Raw genomic sequence first — 22,269 nt, 5'->3', positions numbered from 1 at the left:
AGTAAAGGGGGGGGGGGCACATGATAAAGTAACATTCTGGACCATACATCTACTAGTTTGTTTCATAGGCCTACGCCTACTTGATCCGTTGAAAGTATTTCAGTAAAACAAATTACGGGTGTATAAACATTCAAAACTGATTGCAATTTCTGATCCCTGTTCTCCACCAATATTTTGTGATTCAACAACTGAGATTACGCTTCAGATTTCTGTAGAATAAAAATCTTGACTATAACCTCTGGATTCTACATTTAGTCATTTCACAGACAAGAACTCCGCCCAAGCAAGCAGACATTCTCGATACAAAGCACGAGGGCGTAAGAGGTAAAGGCTATAGTACAGTAATTTAAAAACGGAACTAAGACCAGCCTTTTTCCTCGGGTTCTTCAGTGGAAATTTCGTTAAACTGGTCTTGGATCTGCCTTGTGATTTCGAATCATGTGACGGAATAACTGCTTGTTGCCGTGGGGACGTTACTTAGTGCGGGTTCGTGTATATTGCCACATAGCTAGGCTAGCTAGTTAGCTAGCGGTAGGTCCTTTCCTAATAATAGCAACTACAGCTCCATCCGATTCTTCTTGCATGCTTATGGTGACCACTTTATTATTATTATACTCTAGAAATGATTGCATGCATTCCCTTCAGTACATTGTTATGAACATCACGGTAGTGCTAAATTGGATAGCTTGCTAGCTAATTTTTGGCACAACATACGTTTAGTAGAAGACAAATGAGCACGCACTGAGCCACAATCATCTTAATTATGATGATGCTCCAGGATGGGTCAGTCCAGCTCCTGTGTCTTACAGCAAGCAGCGGGGTTCCCCTCTTCACGCGGGGTGCATCCAAACAACTCCCTTTCTCTGTCATTGGCTCACTGAATGGGGTGCACATGTTTGGAGCGGGCCAGGGAGTTGTGTTGTCAAGCAGTGAGACCGACCGTGGCAGCAAGGTGGTGTGGAGGGTTTTCCAAGACAGTGTCATGCTCATTGCAGTAAGTGGTGGGCATAAAGGCAGCTCCAACGAGGACCTCCACCTACGTCGTCTGCTGGAGAACGTGTGGAACATCATGGTACTCGTGTTGGGACAGGATGAACTGGCCAATGTGAGGAACGTTGAGCGGCTTAAGAGAGACCTCCGCTCCTGCTATCGCCTCATTGACCAACTGTTGGAGGAAAGACTGGAGGGCACCATGGGGGACCTAACTCACTGTGCTGATTGTCTGGTCCCTCCCAACTCTACACTTCTCCAGGAAGCCTTGGTGGGTTTTACACAGGCTGCCGATAGTGAGTTTGGCTGCCTGATGATCCATGGACGGATAGCCGTGGCCACAGAGAAGTGGTGGCGTCTGGCGCCACAGGAGGTGGTGCTCCTCTCTGCTCTGACACGCTCTCTCTCCCTCTCTGGCTCGGTCTCCTGTGACTACCCCGTGTTCCTGCCCCAGGGAAGCCCAACAGTGGCCCACCGCCTGCTCCGCTTTCAGCTGCTCCCGGGGGCAGATGTATGCATGCTGTGTGGCCCCAGCCCCTCCCTTCACAGGGCTGAGAGTGAGCTAGTGGGACGCTACTGGTCTCCCCTGGTGGAGGCCCTGAGAGGCTGCCTGGCTGTCGGGGAGCGTTGCCTGCCAAACACCGTCAGCCTCCGGCCCGACGTGCTGGCCTTGCTGTTCATTAACAGGGAGTCTCGTCGCTCCATCTCCTGTGTGAAGTCCATCCCCAGTGCTCCTCCCATTGTCGCCCCTACACCCTCCAGGTCACGCTGCTGGGAGCTGCTCAGACTCTTCTACACATTCACCACCACGCGCTACTTCAGCCTAGAGGAGGCCCCTGCTGCTGCTTCCCCAGGGGAGGGAGCTCCACAGGGGGAGACTCTGCATGAGGACTTCGCCCTGGGCTTCTCCCACCAGCCGCTGCAGTGCTACCTGGTGACGGAGGAGTGTAAGTGTTTCGGCCTGCAGACTCCCCAGCACCAGCTCTATCTGCTCACGCCACTCTCTGTGCCCACGTTCACGCTGCGTTCTGTGGCCACCCAGACCCTTTCTGCCATCACCACAGCCACAGCTTAGCTTCTAGGTTGATAATGGCCCAGGGTTCTGTTTTATAATGTGATATTTAGACAAATGATGGATGGCTGTTGATCTGCTTTCTACTGTATATGGATTAAAGCTGTGTCGTCATGACCAGCACAATATACTTGAAGAGCATTTTGCTGCAAGTGATTCTAATCATATTCTTACCTCATACCTGGCTATATCCTAGAATGTTTTGTAGTCTTGTGTATAATACAGATTATGTTTCAATGCAAATACTTGGCTCCACTATTTGAGGATGAAGGGCACTTTTTATCTGAGTTACTGGAAGTTGCATACACTGTTGCTGAAATGACCCTTGTGTTATGTCTGTAACTTACTGCTGTTCAAATTAGTTTGAAAGATGAGGACATGATATGTCTGAAGACCATGAGTGCATTACACTCTTATCTTCCTTAAGTGAAACTGGTATTCTTATTTTGTAAAAATGTTTGTGAAATTTTCTTAATTACTGTATTGTAGATTTGTAAATCTTTAAATCAATAAATTACACCGCATTCCAAATTATTAGTTAAGTGTCATATTTTTTTTATAAAAAAAAAAAAATTAAACTCATGGATGGTATTGTGTCTCAGGGCTCTTTGGATCACTGAAATCAATCTCAGACACCTGTGATAATGTGTTTGCCAGGTGAGCCCAATTAAAGGAAAACTACTTAAGATGGACATTCCACATTATTAAGCAGGCCACAGGTTTCAAGCAATATGGGAAAGAAAAAGGATACCTTGGACAAGGTATGAAAACATTAGATATTTCAAAAGAGCTTAAGCATGATCATCGTAATGTGAAGAGATTTGTGGCTGATTCAGAACACAGACGTGTTCGTGCAGATAAAGGCATAAGGAGGAAGGTTTCTGCTAGACAAATTCATCGGATTAAGAGAGCAGCGGCTAAAATGCCATTACAAAGCAGCAAACAGGTATTTGAAGCTGCTGGTGCCTCTGGAGTCCTGTGAACCTCAAGGTGTAGGATCCGCCAGAGAATCAGAATCAGTGTTTATTCGGCATGAAAGTTTGCACAGACAAGGAATTTACTTTGGCATGAGAGCCTACCTCGGCAGCCATTTTCGGATGTTTTTCAGAGGCTTGCAGTTGTGCATAAACCTACTATTCAGCCACCCCTAACCAATGCTCACAAGCAGAAACAGTTGCAGTGGGCCCAGAAATACATGAAGACTTGTTTACTGATAAGTGCTGTGCAATCCTGGATGGTCCAGATGGATGGAGTAGTGGATGGCCACCATGTCCCAACAAGGCTGCAACGTCAGCAAGGAGATGGCGGAGTTATGTTTTGGGCCGGAATCATGGTGAGAGAGCTGGTAGGCCCCTTTAGGGTCCCCCAAGGTGTGAAAATGACCTCGGCAAAGACAAAAAGAAGAACCGTGCCTTCCGTAGCAAAATCATCTTCATGCATGGCAATGCACCATGTCATGCTGCAAAGAAAACCTCTGTCATTGGGCATGTGGCCACCATCCTCCCCTGACCTCAACCCTATTGAGAACCTTTGGAGCATCCTTAAGCAAAAGATATGAGGGTGGAAGGCAGTTTGTATCAAAACAGCAGCTCTGGTAGGCTATTCTGACATCCTGCAAAGAAACTCTCCAAAAACTCACAAGTTCAATGGATGCAAGAATTGTGAAGGTGATATCAAAGAAGGGGTCCTATGTAACTTTCCCTGTTAAGATGTTTTTGAGTTCAGTAAATATGACCTCCCCCCTATTGCTGCAAATTCAACAAATGACCATTTTCAGTTCTTTACAACCTATGAAATGTTTTGAAACTCTTGTGTATAATAATTTGGAACAGTGCATTTTGAGTATTAAAAAAAAAATACTGTAGTGATTGGGGCGTTTTTCAATAAAATTCGAATTATACCCTAATAGTTAATGACTTGAACATTAAACTGATTGTCATTTGCATCAACTATTTAGGAAAATCAGAGAAAGATATTGTTAGCATAATAATTTGAAAAGCGGTGTAGTGCGCATAAGTAAAACACCTTTGAGCATTGATAACTCTTCTTTGGCAAATATTAATAATATTAAATACATTTAAGAAACCTTTCTTCATCATGCAATGTAACACTTGTGCCGGGAGCGGTGACAACACACATGCACAAGTGTCCACCAATAACGTTTTTTACATTATTTTTATCAGAGTATTATGATTCCATTTTTTGATAAATTGACTATTGGACAGTGAGGGGTGAACAATGCAAAATTTGCTAAATCAAGCCAGTAGTCAGACATGTTGATGTCAGCAAGTAACGTAATTAATATGGTTAATCATTGTTATAACATCTATGAGAGAGCAGGTCATGAGACCGGCACAGCCATGGTATTAAGAGGATGGTGCTGGTGATTATCCATTAGACGGATGTAAACCTATAAAGGTCTGATGGTTACCAAGTTTCATTTATCTGAAGCTATACAGCAGCAATCACTTTCAAGGTGGTGCAATTCAATGTTGTTGACGTATGCCAAGCACGTCATACATCATTTAATCTAATCAGACTTTATCAACATCTTGTGACTTTCAGCTTAGTTTTTTAAACAATGCGTACTCAATGGGGCACACACACTTCAGTCAGTGATCCTTCAGAGGAGTAACTCAAACACAGCAGTCCAATCAAACTGTGTTCATTCACATTGCTGTGTGTTTGTGTGTTACAGGGCATTCAGAAGCCAGATGTGTTTTCTCAGCAGATTCCCCCAGTTTGAATGAGGTTTGGCCTTGATCCTCCACATTCCCTCCATGCCAACTTTAGAATAAGGTCCCCTATTGCAATTGAATCAACAGAGGCCACACTCTGTCAGGTCTTCGTTTACTGTGTTTACTCTTTGTCAGACATCTAGTTAACCCTTGTGCTGCTTTCGGGTCACATGACCCAAAGGTTCATAACGAACCATCGTTGTGTTTACCCAATTTTACCCAATACAAAAACAAATAAAAATAATTTTATTTTAACCTTCGCAATGTGGGGGGTCTGAGACAGCCCAACGGTTAAAAGAAAATGCTTCACTTTGTTTTTGTAGGCGGTAAAGTTGTCGCAATACGACGGTGGGTCACAATGACTGATGGGTCAGAATGACCCGAAGATAACACAAGGGTTAAGTTTGACTTTTTTTTTTTTTTTACAAAAACGTAACATCTAGCGTAGCCTACTGCCCTGTTTGAAGATATGATGCAATCAATCCAGCAGTGCATCGCTGTGTTTTAGTGTGGGCTATACTACAGTATTTGAGCCGCACAAAATCGGCTCATTTCCAAATAGGAGGCGTTGCGCTCATTTTCTGCAAAATGGCCTGGCCGCAGTCTCCTCCCAAAAACTATCTGAACGCGGGTGTTTGTCCGCCGAAGAATAAGAGGGAGTTCCACGAAGCTAGCGAGAGTTTGAAGCGTCACTCGGTCCTCTCGCATAGGTTCATCAGTTCTGTCTGTCGTCTCGGTAACCGGAGAACCGACCTTGATTGACAACCTAACGGTGCGTAATAGGTACGGGAGGAGATGGGGGTGGGATACAAATCCTACTAAAACAGGGGTACACTTTGGGTGACCTGCCATGTGCACAGTAAAAGAGAGCAATCTGTACTTGAACAAGGGCTTTAACATCCCCATCTCAAACAGAAGACTATATTACACGTTCCCTGTTTTTAACGTCTTATCTTAATTGTAAGGTTCAAAGGTCTGCCCGGTTTTTTCCAGACGTGTGCCCGTTGTGCAACGCCACACTATTGCATTCGTCGAGGGTGACGGTGGTCGCAGAGGCTTAACTACTTTATAAAAAGTGTTAAAGAAACTTTGTACAATGTTGCCGTACAGGAGTTTGCGTATTTCAGTCAAGGGGCGAAATTACTTGATATTCAGCAGCGGGGCACACAATGCTCCTGGGCACCAGGGATCCAGTGTCTGCTCAATCTTGATTTCCTCTCCGCTGTCCCCTTTTTATTCTGTTGCTAGAACCTTAGGGATAAGCGCAGCGCTGAGGGGTCGTGTTCAAGAGAGAATGTCCAAAAACGGAGTGGCCTCTCGGGGCAAGGTGTTGACCATCGACACCATGAACCCCACCGTGAAGAAGGTTGAATATGCTGTGCGCGGACCTATTGTGCAGCGCGCAGTGCAAATTGAGAAGGAATTAAAAGAGGTAACGTATGTCAATGGCTTAAAGTATCTTATGTCTAGAATTGTATTTATTCATGCAATTTATTGCATTTTCCACAAAGGACCCATGCTGCCACGTTCCCCAAAGTTAAGATCAGATTGGATCGTCTCACTCAGGCTCTCATAGTTTGACACACAAGTGACACGTAGAACTGTACACGTTTTTATGTGGCGCTTTCTATAGCCTACTTTGGGCTGTCTGTTGGCCTAACACTTCAAGTGAACTGCTATTGTTACTCAGGGAGCAAAAACCGAAATGCAATGCACTCGTAGCCTTATGCACGAGAGAAATGATCGTATAGTGTAAAATCAAACTGTTGTGAAAGTCTAACGTTCTATGCATTTCTAACTTCACACCGGTGACGTGTTATAATTTACGGCGAAAAAATACACTAGATTAAGGATTTTTCTTTTAAATGTAATTGATCTCCCCCTTTTATTTCTGTACACGTTCCAGTGTTCCATCCCACTAAATATTATCCAATGAGAAGACTGTGATCCTCACCTCCTTTACTCACACCCTCTTTAATTATAAACTGTATAGTTTAACCACCCACATGTCAAAGTCTAGCAATTAGTCATTCATTTTCAATTCTGCCAACTCTAAAGTTAGTTGGGGACACATGTGCCTCTTAACCATACAATGATGTCCACAATGCTTTAACAGGAGTACCCTCACTGGAGCAAACACAAACTTCAATGTAACACTGCCTTCTGTCTTACACAGTGTCACTAAAATAATCTCCTTAGAAGTCTGAAATGGTTTACCAAGGTGTTCAGTTTTGCCACTTTAATTCCTGGATCTGTCGTTTAACAAGACGTGCCAAAAACACGTAGGGAGCCATCCCCTGACATGTAATGACCCACTCAGGAGCTTATTGAAGTTGTTGACTTTAAGCATTTTGTCAACATGCAAGCAGTTCATCCAGTGCAACATGGCTTGGGAGATTGATATGAAGAACACAGTTTGATCTGGGTATGTCATCTCTGGTCAACGAATGTTCATGGGGATTTATTTTGTCCACAGGTTAAACCCAGAAGTTTAAACCAAACTGCATACTTGACCTCCTCCTCTTGCTTTATTTAAAGTGTTGCTATGAGAAACCAAGGATAGTGACCTCTTCAATAGTTTACAGAGCCCAGTCTTGTGTGGTAAGTGGGACCTTAGAGTTCCTGTATCCAGTAGCATCCGCTAAGTGGTCCTTGCTGGCTGGAGGGGGGTTGGGCTAAGGGCTGGGTGCAGGGGGAGGGGAAACAGTCATGGTCATGACATCTATGGGCAGATGGTAGAGTTGTAATGAACTTTGGATCCATTTTTTTTTCTTTTCTATTTGCTGTGACTCAAAACTGGGATTATGGGATAGTGCATAGTGTGAGGTGCTTTCATGAGCATGATTAGAACAAATCTGACTTTGGATGTTTCAAAAGCAGGTATCTAGTGTCTATGGTGAGTATGAATTAGTGTGTTTTTGGCAGCAGGTATAAGGGGGTTTCATTGTAATCCTCAGTTTAATCGCTCCTGCAGTAGGCCTATCAGATCAATGGTCTCTTTTTACTATAGAGGCTGTTCCAAGTTTCACTGGTCAAGCCTGCATTCTCAATAGTACCTTCACTCTGTGAGTTACGCCTGGAGGTGTTAGGTTTCTCTGGGAAAACCGTGCACAAAAGCTTTTTGTAGCTCACATGGTTGTCCAATAGGTACTGAACTAATACACACTCAGACATGTCCAAAGATAGCCAAACACAATCTCCCCTCCCCCGCCCTAAACTCCACACACTCTCTGTTTTCCCTCCAAGCATTTTTAGAATTTAACCCAGGAGGACATAATAGTTGGGAACTTGTGTATCTTAGTTATGGGTTGAGGCACCTACTGTGTACCTGAGATGGCTAAGTTGTAACTACACTAAATCCTCTATTTGTGATATCAAACATGAAATGAAAATACTAAGTTGAGCAAAACCAAAGTCCCCATCCACAGCTGTGAGTCCTTCATTCTCTGCTGATGGCTGGCTGCGCAGGAGGCCCACAGAGATGCCTGCTTAAACCTTATAGTATCCATGGGGACAGAGGGGAATGCACAGTTGCTGTCACATTCCTCCCACACATTCTTGCATGTATCAAAGATTCCTTTATCAACAGTCTTTTACCACTGTGCTGTTTGAAAATGTACTATGTTGCCGTTAGGTCTGCGGTCATAACATATTTTCATAAGGATGTTGTTTTATCCTATTTATTTGCGAGCACTCCAAATGATAGTCCAATTTACAGTTGCCCACAGATATGGAATACACCACTGATTGATTCTGTATGTCAACAGAGTTTTGTTTGTCAGCCTTTATGCAGTGATAAAACCCTCTCAGGCACACAGGAATTCTAGAATGTTCTCAGAGAGAAGAGCCTGGCTCACATTTTGTACAAACCTTTTTGCAATAAAGGGTCCTCTTGTCATGAATGGGAGGTCCTCTGAACCCAGGTTCATCACTACCCCTCTATCATTTGATTGGTCAAAAGTGAGAGACACCTCTATCTGGTGACCAATAGCTGGGTTGTACTTCTTTTTTCCCCCTCTGAACTCTTACCAGTACAGCTGGTGCAATTGGATTGGGTTAAAGTTCCCCTCTGAAACAACAGAGGGACTGATTTGATTCCTGCTGTGCTTCAGTGTGTTCCATTTGAGGCCGCCCTGCTGAGCATGTTGTTGTGGGTGTCAAATGACAAACATCTGGAGGCTGACTGAGGAGAGTGAAGCCTCATCGCCAGTTCTGTGTCATACAGAAGGTTCTCAGACAATACCTAGAGAGGAAAGAAAGGCCTTTTTATTGACCTGTAACAAATCATTCTTTGACAGACAATTCGGATCCAAATCTGCTTTGTTTTTCCATGTTCCCTGGTGTCCCCAACAAAGTTGAAGTTAAGCTATAAATAATTATAATCGGCCTACTCTATGCGGTATAGGTTTCTGTGTTTCAGTTGGAGTTTTCGGATCTCTTTTGAGATATAGGATGAGGACTGGTTGTCAGTATGCTTTGATATTGATACTGAGATACATTCACAAAGGCAAACAAATTCCTTCAATTACTTTAGATTTTGATGCTGAAGTATTGCATGTGAGCAGAATATAGGCATTTCTACATTTACATTTAGTCATTTAGCAGACGCTCTTATCCAGAGCGACTTACAGTAAGTACAGGGACATTTCCCCGAGGCAAGTAGGGTTAAGTGCCTTGCCCAAGGACACAACGTCAGTTGGCATGACCGGGAATCGAACGGGCAACCTTCGGATTACTAGCCCGATTCCCTCACCGCTCAGCCAACTGACTCCGATTTCTGATGGAATAGATTAACCCGTTAAGGAGTACCGTCACACGTGTGATTCTGAACATTCCAACCGACTATTTTCCGATAGACAAAAACTATATGACAAACGCTATAGTATGGCTTCAAAATGTACAATTAGGAGGCTAACAAGTAACACTAGCAGGTAGTAGCATTGCTACGAGTATTATGCTAGGTTGCTAGGTAACGGAAGCTAACTAAAACTAGCTAGCTTCCGTTTTGGAAAAATAACTCACTGCTTAAAAGGTTAAAACACGATGATTGTCCTTCACGTTTGTGTATCTTTTTTTAGTTCCTTGTATGTCTGTCTTGCAGGGGGTCAAGAAGCCCTTTTCTGAGGTCATCAAGGCCAACATTGGTGACGCGCATGCGATGGGCCAGCAGCCAATCACCTTCTTCCGTCAGGTATGTCACTGCATTTTAGGTCCCCGTGTCATGGCCCTGGCTGTGCCCCAGTTTTTCATAGTGATCTCCCTGCCCCCTACTTTTCTGTTGGTATCCCTGGGTGTGTGTCTGTGTTGTGAGTGTGTCCTGGCTCTCTCTCTCCCCTGGTTCCCTACACACTTATGTTTCGTCATTAATCACCCAGCTGTAGTCTTTTTGGGTTGCTGTGTCGCTGTGTGATTAACCTGCTCCCTCGTGTTTCCGCCCTATGTCTTCCCAAGTTATTTTCGCTAGTTTTTCCCCCTGGTTTATTTATTGAATTTGTGTAATAAAGCTCAGTTCTTTGAATCCTGCTCTCCTACCTCGGATTGTCATGCATCATCATCATTATCTACCTCTGTCTCACCTAGCTCCCTGCCCTCTGTTTCATTCAAGGTTCTGGCACTCTGCTCATACCCAGAACTCCTGAATGACAATAGTTTTCCAGAGGATGCCAAAAGTAGAGCGCGTCGCATTTTGAAGTCTTGTGGAGGGAGCAGTTTGGGTATGTTGTATTCTGACAACTTGCTATGTGAAAAAGAGGATACCTAAATTAATTAGGGGGGAATATGAAACCTCCTAAGCCTCTTATAATGTTCCAACATCATATCGTAACATGAAGTGTAAAGAAAGGTTTTGGTTATGGACCCTCCTTGTTTTGCTCGTGTCTTCCTCAGGTGCGTACAGCGCCAGTCAGGGTCTAGACTGTGTGCGTCAGGACGTGGCCAGCTACATTGAACGCAGGGATGGAGGTGTACCAAGCGATCCAGACAACATCTACCTCACCACAGGAGCCAGTGATGGCATTGTGGTACCTACATTCTTTTGATAATAACGAGCGACTTTTCTAACGTGCATGCGAAAGAAGGGTGTATACAATTTGAAGGGACACTGTCGGACTATTGAGACGCAGCCGGTTATGTACCCTGTTAGCCTCTCACACTCCTCCTGTCTCCCCCCGTGTCTGTGTCAGACCATGCTGAAGCTGCTGGTGTGTGGTGAAGGCGAAGCGCGGACGGGGATCATGATCTCCATTCCCCAGTACCCCCTCTACTCAGCCGCCCTGGCGGAGCTGGGCGCCGTGCAGATCAACTACTACCTGAACGAGGAGCAGTGCTGGAGCATGGACATCAGTGAGCTGCATCGCGCTCTAGAGGAGGCTAGGCGCCACTGCAACCCCCGGGCCCTCTGCATCATCAACCCTGGGAACCCCACAGGTCGGTTAAACCAGCTCTCACTCACCCCCATCGAGAGACATGTAAACTCTGATTTAAGGCCTGACTTAAAACTGTGTGATGTAAATATTCATGTGTTGGTCAAAGTGTTAGTGTTCGAAAAAGGATTTTGAAACCAATCCATCTGGAAAAATCTATCACACTTGGATTGATGTTGGAGTATGGTGTCATTAGTTGAAAGGGAGATTAAACTGACAGTGCTTGTGTCTGTGCTTCTCCTAGCCTGATCAATAGATGGCGCCACAGAACAAAGATCCAGATCTAACGCTTCCCCATAAATATCCATCTCTGACAGGTCAGGTCCAAAGCAGGCAGTGTATTGAGGATGTGATCCGATTCGCTGCAAAGGAGCGCCTGTTCCTAATGGCTGATGAGGTACAATTAAAACAAGACTGTTAAGGGTTCTTTTCATTAGAAACCTACCATAAAAAACTTGGACCTTCATTTAAATCTAAGGTTCCCCGTAGTGGACGAGCGTTGAACCCTCTGACACTCTGCCCCTCCTCCCAGGTGTACCAGGACAACGTGTATGCAGATGGATGCCAGTTCCACTCCTTCAAAAAGGTTCTGTTTGAGATGGGACCAGAGTATTCCAGCGCTGTGGAGCTGGCATCCTTCCACTCCACCTCCAAGTGCTACATGGGAGAGTAAGCTGTCATCCTGAGATGCACTACATCTTCATGAGGACCCTGGTCTCTCCATACCTCTTGTTACAGTTGTTAGAAATAGTAGTAGTAATAGTAGAAATAGTAGTAAAAGTACTTTATTGATCCCCAATGGGAAATTGCGACATTGCAGCAGGCAAGATAAAAACAAGAGGATGTAGGAATACATAATCAATATAAAAAATATTTCCAATACAAAATACGCAATATACAAATGGATAACACATACAAGAAGAAAAAAAATATATACGCAATACAAAAACACATAATACTCAATGCAGTGAATCATTATAATGTTTACCGTAATGGTCACTGGCAAAAGGACTTCCGGTAGCTCTCCTTGTGACACTGGGGTGTGGTCCGTGTCATACTAAAAGTGATCCTCTTCACCATGCATTATCCATAATGGACAGCTGCTTGGACAGTTCTTGCCTCTACCGCTTCCTCTAGGGTGCTAAGGTTAGACCCCAGAATAGAGACAGCCTTCCTCCAAAATAACTGCATCTGTCTGTCTGCTAGGTGTGGTTTCCGCGGGGGTTACATGGAAGTGATCAACATGGATGGTGAGGTGAAGGACCAGCTAAACAAGCTGGTCTCAGTCCGCCTGTGTCCGCCGGTCCCTGGTCAGGCCCTGATGGACCTGGTGGTCAACGCCCCTCAGCCCGGAGAGCCGTCCTATAACTCCTTCATCAAGGTTCAGTTAACACAAACATCCCAATCCCTGATCACGCAGAATGCAGTACAGTATTAATGACTGTAATAAAAGTGTGTTAACTGTTTACGATGGGTGTAAAATTGTTTAAGCGTGTAACATTTCCTGATTAGTTGTACATTTTTACCCTGTTGCCTTCTGGCAGGCGATACTGAAGCATTCGGTCTCGCACACGCAGACTGGACAACAGTTTTCTTTCCAAGGGGCATCAGGCTTCTGAATGGACATTGATATGGACACTGATACACTTCTCACTAGTCACTTTACACACTGTCACTTTCAGCTACTGGTTGCACTATCAGCAATATTGCACTATTGTACTTCACTTGTCTTAGGTTAGTATAGGTTTATAAGGTTAGTATAGGTTATTTCAGCTACTGGTTGCACTATCAGCAATATTGCACCATTGTACTTCGCTTGTCTTAGGTTAGTTTATAAGGTTAGTATAGGTTATTATGTGTATTATGTGTATTTAGAGGTTAAGTATACTGTATTGAATATTGTATATTATTGTATATTAGGAGGTTCACTATATTTGAGGTTATCATAGATGTAATCTATGTTCTGTATACTTATATGTTATGTTATGCCAGATTGCTTTGCGTTGTCTTGTTGTCTTGTTGTCTTGTTATGTTATATTCAAATGTATGCTCTCTCTGACCCCCTCCCTCTCTCTCTTTCTCCCTGTCTTTCTATGTATGTTTCTCTCTGTCTGACTATCTCTGCCTTTCACTTCATTTCTCTCTCTCTTTCTTTTTCCTTTCTCTTCCTCTCTCAGGAGCGTACCGCTACCCTCGGTGCCCTGGCAGAGAAGGCCCGTCTGACAGAGCAAATTCTGAACACGGTGCCTGGCATCAGCTGCAACCCGGTACAGGGGGCCATGTACTCCTTCCCCCTCATCACCCTGCCAGACAGAGCTATCAGAGAGGCCCAGGTCAGACCTCCACCCACTGGCCATCATTGGAAATCTGCCACTCACCGACTCAAATAGCCTTCATAAAAAATAGGATGTTCAATATTGTTGATGCCTGATGTGGGCCTGTTTCTCCAGGAAATGGGCCAAGCTCCAGATATGTTCTACTGTATGAAGATGCTGGAGGAGACTGGGATCTGCCTGGTCCCTGGCAGTGGCTTTGGACAGAAAGAGGGGACCTACCACTTCAGGTTGGGTTCTACTCACCTCCACTCTCTTTTTCTTTTTTTTTTTTTACAAAGAAACAGTGTCATTGTCCTATTGTGAAATGATCTTCGCTCAAAATCCTGCTGCACCTAGCTAATCGATTACTGTGGAGTGTGAGTGTGCATAGTTTATGAATTATTATGCACTGTTGTTCTGACCCTTAATCCCCTCCTCCTCCTTTTTCCAGAATGACCATTTTGCCTTCCACTGACAAGCTGAAGATCCTGCTGGAAAAAGTGAAGGAGTTTCACCAGCAGTTCACCCAGCAGTACTCCTAACCACCCGTGTCTCTCAGCCAATCTGTTAACAGACCGCTTATAGCACCCTCAGAAGGAATCTGCCTCCCAGTGCCTTTTACGCAGTGGCTGTGGTGGTGGTCATTATGACGATGCACTTTAGCCCCTACAAGATGCCACGCCATGTATACACAGGCTAAAGTGTCATTGATTTCAATGCAATTTCAATTTAAACTATTAGACACAAACTGGGAAATTATGTTTTTTTATGTAGATTCATATCAAGTGTATTTCTATCTGACATCATAACAAAGTACCATAATTTCTGACTTTTAGGATGTGTATACAAGTGTTAATGTCCACTGAGGGAGTAGTATGGTGTTGTACTGTAAAAGTACATTCACAAGATGGCACCATTCATAACTAATGAAGGACTTCTAGATTATGTACAAATGGTAGAGTGGTATCCGTGGTGATGGCACATTATGTAGAAAAATAATCACATATACTGTATATATGTATAAGTCAAGCTCTTTGTGAAAATGAGCTGGGGGCTGTTTTTTTGTATGCTAAATAAAGACAAAATGTATAATTCATATTGTTTGTTCAACAAGACTGTTAGCAATGAATAAAGCCTTTTCTGCTGAGGCACAGCAACTACATTAGCAACTGCTACGGCTGCATGTACCTCCACTAGGGGGGCTTTCTTGCTTATTTGGTGTATTTTACAATTACAGTACAATGAGCTTGAGTATGGAACATTCTATCAGAGAGGAAGGCTGGGAAACGATTCAGGGGCCCCAACATACATGAAAGGCAGGGAAGGGGGAAAGCTAGAGAAATCTCATGTTCTCTCCACCACCATGACTACCCCTCCACAGTCCCCTCTCTCTTGAACACTTGATACAAAGAGATGCAAATGTGGATCCGGGCTTACACCTCCTGTGACTCCGTAAAGTTGAATGTTTTGATGCTTCAATAACGGAATAAGGTGATTTTCATATGGGTAATATTCTTGGGAAATACAATTCAAGGTCATCAAAGACCAATAACCACAAAGCTGTTGGTGATAAGCAAAATAATAAAGATGACTACAGTGCCTCTCAAACTCCCCATGGAGAGGGAGGAGACGACTGGCTTCACGCACAGCAGTCTGCTCACACACACACACCCCAGGAAGGAGGCCGGCTGCTGTTTGTCCCCAGCTAAATCTGTCAGATTTATGAGTTTCCCATGAGGCCTCTTTAAATTCATTTTAAAAAGCTAGATACTCTGTTTCTGTAATACAGTTCTTGTATTACAATCATATTTAAAATCATAAGAACAGCTTTCAGAAAGAATAAGAAAATATATGACAGATGTATTTTTTATGTCAATTAAAATGCACTACGTTGTTTGAAAAATGTGCTCCGTTTTTCTCGGCTGCGACTGCCAACTTTAATTATCTTTGACAAAGCAGAGCCCAACCTCTAATTAAGCTTTGTTATCCTGTAGCACTGACTGTTCACTCTCACAGCAAGACACGCCTCATCGTGTCTCTCCCAAATGACATTGCTTGCACTTCTTTCTCTGGTCACCATCCTCTCGTCTGATCTAATCTCCCTCACAGGTCATTGTGGAGTTCAAAGGTCGTGATTAGTCAGGCGGAGAACTGGGTCAGCGAGAGTGGTGCATGCCAGCCTTCACCACTTGCAGAAAGAGCCTTCGCCTATTGCTCATTCTGCACATGAGGATGGACAGCTGCCTTAATATCACAGACACCCAAGAAAACTGAGAGACCATCTGTTGGCAAAAGGGCATTCCCCTTTTTGACCAACAGATGTCCTAATGTTGGATGCCATTTAGCTCAACCAGTGGAAGAATGTGAGAATCAGAATGTGAGAGTCGTGATTGATTCTCACTGAGTTGTGGGAGTAGTGACAGCACAAGCCTTTTCCAGTACAATAGAGTGCAAGTGTCAGGATGAATAATTATTGGTCCAGACCTTGGTAGGATTACTTTATTTTGCCCTACAACTCACACTCTTCAAATTCACACCATCCTTTGCTCAATTTGTGTCCATCTATTTTGTCTGTCTTTTCACACAAACACAAGATGAGAGTACTCACAATACTGAAGATTCTTGAACTTTAAGAGACCAGTGCACCCTTTACCAGAAAGGTAAACCATTTTTACCTTTCTGTTCCTTACTTAAAATTGTCCTTGTCAACTTCTTTAAAAAGAAAAGAAAAAGTCGCAGTGGTCTCTTAATTTTTTCCAGAGCTGTAGATGCACACAGCAATTGTCTTTTCAGTTTCTTGTTGGAGCCCCATCTCTGACTGAGGTGTCTACAGTCTTTTGATTACCACAGTTTACTCTCAATGCTGCTATTACAGAGCAATTAAGGGATGCTTGGAAATGTGTACCTGCATTTTGGAACCTACATTAAGGTCTGCTTTTGGAATGACCTCATCTCCAATCAGCAAGTTCATTGTCTGAGTAAAGCACTTGTGTGATGCTAAGTGTAGATTCTATCATCAGAGTTGGGACCAAACCTGGGCCCATCTAACAACCAAAGTGTCAACACTACCCAGGCTTGACGAGCTGTTGTTGGTCTGAAGGTAATTGCAGACTTGTTGACTGGGAAAAAATGTGACTACTCTCATTGTGATTAGATGTTTAATTATATATGTGTGATTCTGAGTTTGTGTAATGAGGCAAATTTGACATTTCTCTCATGAGATCACCTCAGGAAGACTACCAGTGGGGCTTACAGCTCCTCCCCGGAGCCTGAAGTTAGCTGATTCCTCTCCCATGACACGTACAATTTAAAATCGAGGTTCAGACAGAGAGAAAGACAGAGAGAAAGTAAAAGTTAGTAGAGCAGAGATTTCGCTAGGGTGATAAATCTTGTTGTGATCTGGTGTCTCTGCTGTAGCAGTGCCTCAGAACCTCTCACAGGGTAATTAATCAATCCCAGACTGGAGTCATTGATTGTTCTCTGTAGCCCCCAGATGGTGTGTTTGCGCTTCTCCATTTCATTTGCCACTAAGCTCCTTTCTACTGCTCAATCTCATTGGCAAATGTGACACCCCGCCCCCTCATGCCATCAGCAGGCTAGGCATCGATTGGCATCGTTCTGAAAATCAATCTGCTTATTTTGATTTAGGAGATTTTGTTTGGTCTCATTTTCACCCACCTTTGCAATTATTACATGTCAGATCACGTTAAAGGAATAAGACTTTGTATGTCGATCTGATGGACATTGAGGACATGTTACCGTTCTTGTAGACTCTGATACATCATGTTTGGGCCTATAGTTAATGGCTGCTTGTCACCTGATTGTCAACACTGATGAGTGAATATGTCAGTATTTGGGCTTGAAGATTATTTTAGTGGATTTGTTCCCCTCTTACATTATACTGATATTCTGACATCCTGTGTATGTGTGTGGCTAGTCCTGTGTATGTGTGTGGCTAGTCCTGTTTCAGAGAACAAAGCGGGTTTTAGAGGTGATTTCATCTCTGTTCTCTTAATACGGGACACGCTTTGTGGGGGTGGTGGTGTGGCAAGACTCCCTACTGAGTTCAACTGTTAGCTCTGTCTTCTCTACGGCAGTCACTGACAAAGCTTTCGCCTGAAGAATTATTAAAGCAAAAAAACAAGTCATATCAACTAGATAGAGCAGAAGGTGTGAAAAACACTATGGAGCACATGTCCTGTAAAAAATGATGCTATGACACATGGCAGATCATTGATTGATAAAACTCCACAAAAGTCAGTGTAGAAAATAACAGTATATAATTTGATTTTTGTGAAACTGCCATGGTTTGACATGTTTTTGCAGTTTGTTGGTCTAACCAGTGTATTGACAGACAGGGTTGTTTTGCTTGCCACAACCACAGCTGAATTCATTAGATCACCTTTGTCAGTTTATACCTGCTATACATATTTCATATCACAACAAGCAAAACTGACAAAAAAGTTTTATATAACGCCTCATTTCTCATTAGAATATTAAACAACATCTTGACTCCAGTCAAGTGCCGACATGTTTAATTCATTACTCGTAAATGCTTGCTTGTCCAGTTGTCAGAGACCATCACCTTTCTCATAGCCAGTCCTGACTGATTAGAAATGAACCCCACAACAAGGCAAAGTAGACAAAAAGTAAACCGTCAAAGCCCACGTCGAGTTTCATTTTTGTTATTTCTTTCCAATAGTACATTTTCAACATCAGATCTTAAATAAGTTATTATTGAAGCTTCTTTTTGAACAAGAAAGTGTATGTGAGAAAAGTGTATAATTGGACTGATGAAAGTTGTTTGTCTCCTTAGTTAAGCTGTGTTTTCAGCAATGAAGTGTTGTAACATACCAAGTTTGGCTTCTGTCCTCACGTCCTACTGAGTCACCGATGGCCAATGCCAGCTGGAGGGGAAGAGGCCATCGGCAACAAGTGTTCGCTGACTCACAGACACCATGTAACCGTCACCGTCATATGCATGCCACGTGGATATGCATGCATGTGTGTGTGTGTGTCGGTACCATACCAGCGTTCACCCATCTCAGTTTACTGCATATAATGAAAGATATGGATTCATCCAGTCTCTTCCAGCGTCTCATCCAGGGCCTCATCTAGAATCTTATTCAGGGTGTCTCATTTGAGGACTGACACCGGCTCATCCAGGGCCTCATCCACTCTCAACCAGGCTCATCCAGAGTCTCAACCAGGGCCTCACCCACTCTCATTCAGGGTCTCATCCAGAGTCTCCAGGGTGTACTATTCTTATCACCTGCTCCCCGGGCAGGACACAGCCATCGACCACAGGGGGCATGCTCTGCATGCAGCATCCTATCATCATCTGTCCTTGACTGCAGCAATTAGGCCCTCATCACTCAGTCCTGTGCATCCTCCACAGCTCCACAGCTCCTTCCATCCATCCATCTCTCTCTATCTGTGCAGCATTTCTCATGCAGCGTGTTGTTTGATGAGTGGTGAGGTTCTGCACCGCCAGTGTTGTCTCACAAAAAGATTCTTCTGAGGCTTCTTCTGTTTGTTTTATGGGCGTTCTCTTGGTACACCACAATGAACAATATCATGCATGTTGACAGAGTGTGACGCCACAGTGTAAAGAGAGGCCGGTTACAATTTCCACAGTTTGTGGTTTTCCCTGCGGCAATCCAATTGACTGAGGTAACGTAACACTCATTTGTAGGTAACAATGGAGGAGATGAAAGAAAAGGGGAAGATTCTCCCGGACCACCCCTCTCCACACATGAACCCCCCCCTCACACGCACGCACACACACACACACACTAACCCCCCCCCCTTCCCCACTCCGCCCTTCCACACTCTTTACTTTTCTCCTCTGTTTGTGGCTCGATAGATTTTCTTCCAGAATGATTAATTGGTCGAGGGGGACTGGGGTCACACTGGGGAGCTGGGGTCATCAGGTTGCCTGCCAGTGGAGTGCAGTCCCTTGTCAGGCCTGGTTCTGGACCCTTGGCCCGGTGTTTGGATAGTCTATGTTCCACCACACCTCCCAGCCAGCTTCCACTCTCTCTCTGCAGTCATGTTATGTAAAGGCAGGCATCATGCTCTAATTTTTGGAAGACACGTACAATACAACCTTACTTCAGTCACTAGTTGAGATATATTTGAACACGTATTACTTGAGTGAAAGTGTCTTGATGGAGTGATCAATTGTAGATACAGCAGAGGTGAAAGAGGAGGTATTGAATTTCATGAGTAACCAATGGGTGTCGTCGTGATTTTGATTTATTTATGGCGAACCTCAGCATTTGATGCATCAGTACCGCCCTCCTTCTCTTTCCCGCTCCAAACACCCACGTTCACATTTTCAAATGCTGTTCGTATTTTCTCGTGCGCCGACAGCGTGGAACCTACACTTGCTCTTGCTTTGATCCATGAAACAAGCAGCGCAGCGTTGATATCACGGATGACACTTTTGTGATTTATCCAAGATAAATTTTAGCACAGGTCTCATGAAAATTAGAAAAGTAAGCGGAGGTTGTTGTGCGTAAAAGAGTAAATTAGATGAGGAGACGGTGGAGGCTACCAAATTAATGACTACATATTAACTTTAAAACTTAGCATTGAAACACGGGCAACGATATTTTTCATTTCTTAATCGAAAGCACGTCCAAAAGCAGACTGGAAGTCCGTCCCACTCGGAGAAGACCGATCGGCAGAGCGCAGATGATCGCAGCCGGTGCCTGTGGAGTAATCATGGTGCTGGTGTTGGTGATACTGATCCCGGTCGTGGTCAACTCCGCTGGAACATCAGCTCGCTACGAGATGCTCGGATCTTGTCAGATGGTGTGTGATCCACATGGAACTAAGTCCACAGCTACAGACAAAGCTAACACAATAAGAGACAGTCGTTTAGTCCAGTCTTTACCCACATTTATTCAGGGGCCAAAAGGGGAGGCTGGTCGCACTGGTAGAATAGGCCCTAGGGGACCTCTGGGGGTACCAGGACCGCCTGGACCCGTCGGCCCACCTGGGGAACGGGGGGAGCCCGGCCGTCCAGGATTACCTGGACCACCTGGAGAAAATGGTCCCACTGGTGCGATAAGCGCAGCAACATACAACACTGTCCCCAAGATTGCTTTCTACGCCGGACTGAAAAAACAACACGAGGGTTATGAAGTTCTTAAATTTGACGACGTGGTTACCAATCTTGGCAATCACTATGATCCTACAACGGGAAAATTCACTTGCTCAATACCGGGGATATACTTCTTCGTTTACCATGTGCTAATGCGGGGAGGAGACGGTACCAGCATGTGGGCTGATCTCTGTAAAAACAACCAGGTGAGGCTTTTACTGATGTCGCCAAATGAGTCTTGATCTGTCACAACCTCTAGATAACGTAGGAAATGTTCTGTCTTGTAAGATAATAACAGAACGATTTCGATTTCAGACCACATCACCTTTACGCATGGAATGTTGATTTTCACTCATGAACATATGGTCACAACAAGTTGGGGCAAAGATGAAATGATGGAATAAATGAACAAACGGCCTTAACATTAAAACCTAAAGATCAGACGCGTAGTATTAAAATATTCATATAATTGTATACATAATAATAATTGTATATATAATTTTTATTTAGAGCAGTGTTGTAAATGGGATATATTCCGTGTATGGCGGCGGAGCTGTCCATGGTACACAGCACGCACCCAAACTCTCAAATGGGTAAACAATTTTCTGAAATCAGGAAACTCAATTGTATGGACTAGACATGCAGTAAAAAGGGATTACGATTTTACTATAAAGCATTTAAGAATTTAAACTTTGCCCCCCAGGTACGAGCCAGTGCCATTGCCCAGGATGCAGACCAGAATTACGACTATGCGAGTAACAGCGTTGTCTTGCATCTCGAGCCAGGCGACGAGATCTACATTAAGCTGGACGGTGGTAAAGCGCATGGAGGCAACAACAACAAATACAGCACCTTCTCTGGCTTCATATTGTACGCCGATTAAACAGCGACGGCGCAACGTCTCTCTCCATTTATCGTGGTTCCTTCACACCTCTCTGATGCTTTGGCACCGCTGACATTCCATTGAAGACAGAGAAACCATAGAGAAATCTTGTGAAGCAACGGAACAGTTTAGGAAACGCAATTAACCGCATGCCTATTTCAAAAGGCTACTTCAAACTGATGTAAAAGGAGTAACCCTATGTCTATCCATCATTGCATTTGTCTTTTGAGCAATTTGACCACATCATATGTGCGGTGGAATGTGGATGCCATAGAACATACATATAGCAATTAGATGCCAAACACACAGGTGTATGGGAATTATTGTACTGTTCAATGTTTCAGTCAACAGGCTTGTCATGTTGCCATGTGGGTTATGGGTACTTTCTGACGTATTTGTCTATCTATTCACATTAGGGATTATGTATGGTTACAATCCTTTACAGTAGTTGACATTTCAGTCCAAATATTCATTTTCGGGTAAAATACATTTGATGTGTGCCTATATTCATTGGAAATGTGAAACTATCTGAGAAACCATAACAGTAAATGAATCACAACATTTAAAGAGATCTGTGCAGTCTTTCTTTAAAACAAAACAGCAACAGTTCAGTTCTGAGTCAAGTGTCAGTCATATATAAAATACAGATTTTCTACGTTCAGTACACATCACAGGGACATCTTTAATCACTTTTAATCCTATAGCAAACTCTCAAAAGTTGCATCATGGTTATGCATG

At 43.8% G+C, this 22,269-nt stretch overlaps 3 protein-coding genes across 4 annotated transcripts; all 3 read left to right on the top strand.

Moving 5' to 3' along the window:
* The first annotated feature begins 251 nt into the window (after nt 1-251).
* On the top strand, nt 252-2,587 carry fuz (fuzzy planar cell polarity protein). Its single transcript, XM_062480669.1, has one exon. It carries the CDS (start codon nt 764-766, stop codon nt 2,063-2,065), a length of 1,302 nt encoding a protein of 433 aa, XP_062336653.1. The 5' UTR covers nt 252-763; the 3' UTR covers nt 2,066-2,587.
* A 2,827-nt stretch (nt 2,588-5,414) lies between these two features.
* On the top strand, nt 5,415-14,633 carry gpt (glutamic--pyruvic transaminase). 2 transcript variants are annotated; one of them, XM_062480667.1, is made up of 12 exons: nt 5,415-5,572; nt 6,049-6,232; nt 9,902-9,991; nt 10,406-10,514; nt 10,687-10,820; nt 10,983-11,226; nt 11,540-11,619; nt 11,755-11,891; nt 12,429-12,603; nt 13,400-13,555; nt 13,673-13,785; nt 13,989-14,633. In XM_062480667.1, exons 2-12 carry the CDS (start codon nt 6,095-6,097, stop codon nt 14,077-14,079), a joined length of 1,467 nt encoding a protein of 488 aa, XP_062336651.1. In that variant the 5' UTR covers nt 5,415-5,572; nt 6,049-6,094; the 3' UTR covers nt 14,080-14,633. The 2 variants fall into 2 exon arrangements, with proteins under 2 accessions (XP_062336651.1, XP_062336650.1); XM_062480666.1 differs by lacking the exon at nt 5,415-5,572 and having other exon boundaries at nt 5,599-6,232.
* Nucleotides 14,634-19,924: 5,291 nt separating this feature from the next.
* c1ql3b (complement component 1, q subcomponent-like 3b) lies at nt 19,925-21,978 on the top strand. Its single transcript, XM_062481717.1, has 2 exons — nt 19,925-20,854; nt 21,352-21,978. The coding sequence occupies exons 1-2, from the start codon at nt 20,237-20,239 to the stop codon at nt 21,529-21,531; spliced, it is 798 nt and encodes a 265-aa protein (XP_062337701.1). The 5' UTR covers nt 19,925-20,236; the 3' UTR covers nt 21,532-21,978.
* Nucleotides 21,979-22,269: the final 291 nt, after the last annotated feature.

This window comes from Osmerus eperlanus, chromosome 16 (assembly GCF_963692335.1).
Source record: "Osmerus eperlanus chromosome 16, fOsmEpe2.1, whole genome shotgun sequence".
Lineage (NCBI taxonomy): Eukaryota > Metazoa > Chordata > Actinopteri > Osmeriformes > Osmeridae > Osmerus > Osmerus eperlanus.
The sequence above is the reverse complement of the archived record's forward strand: the minus strand, read 5'-3'. Positions and strand labels throughout refer to the sequence as shown.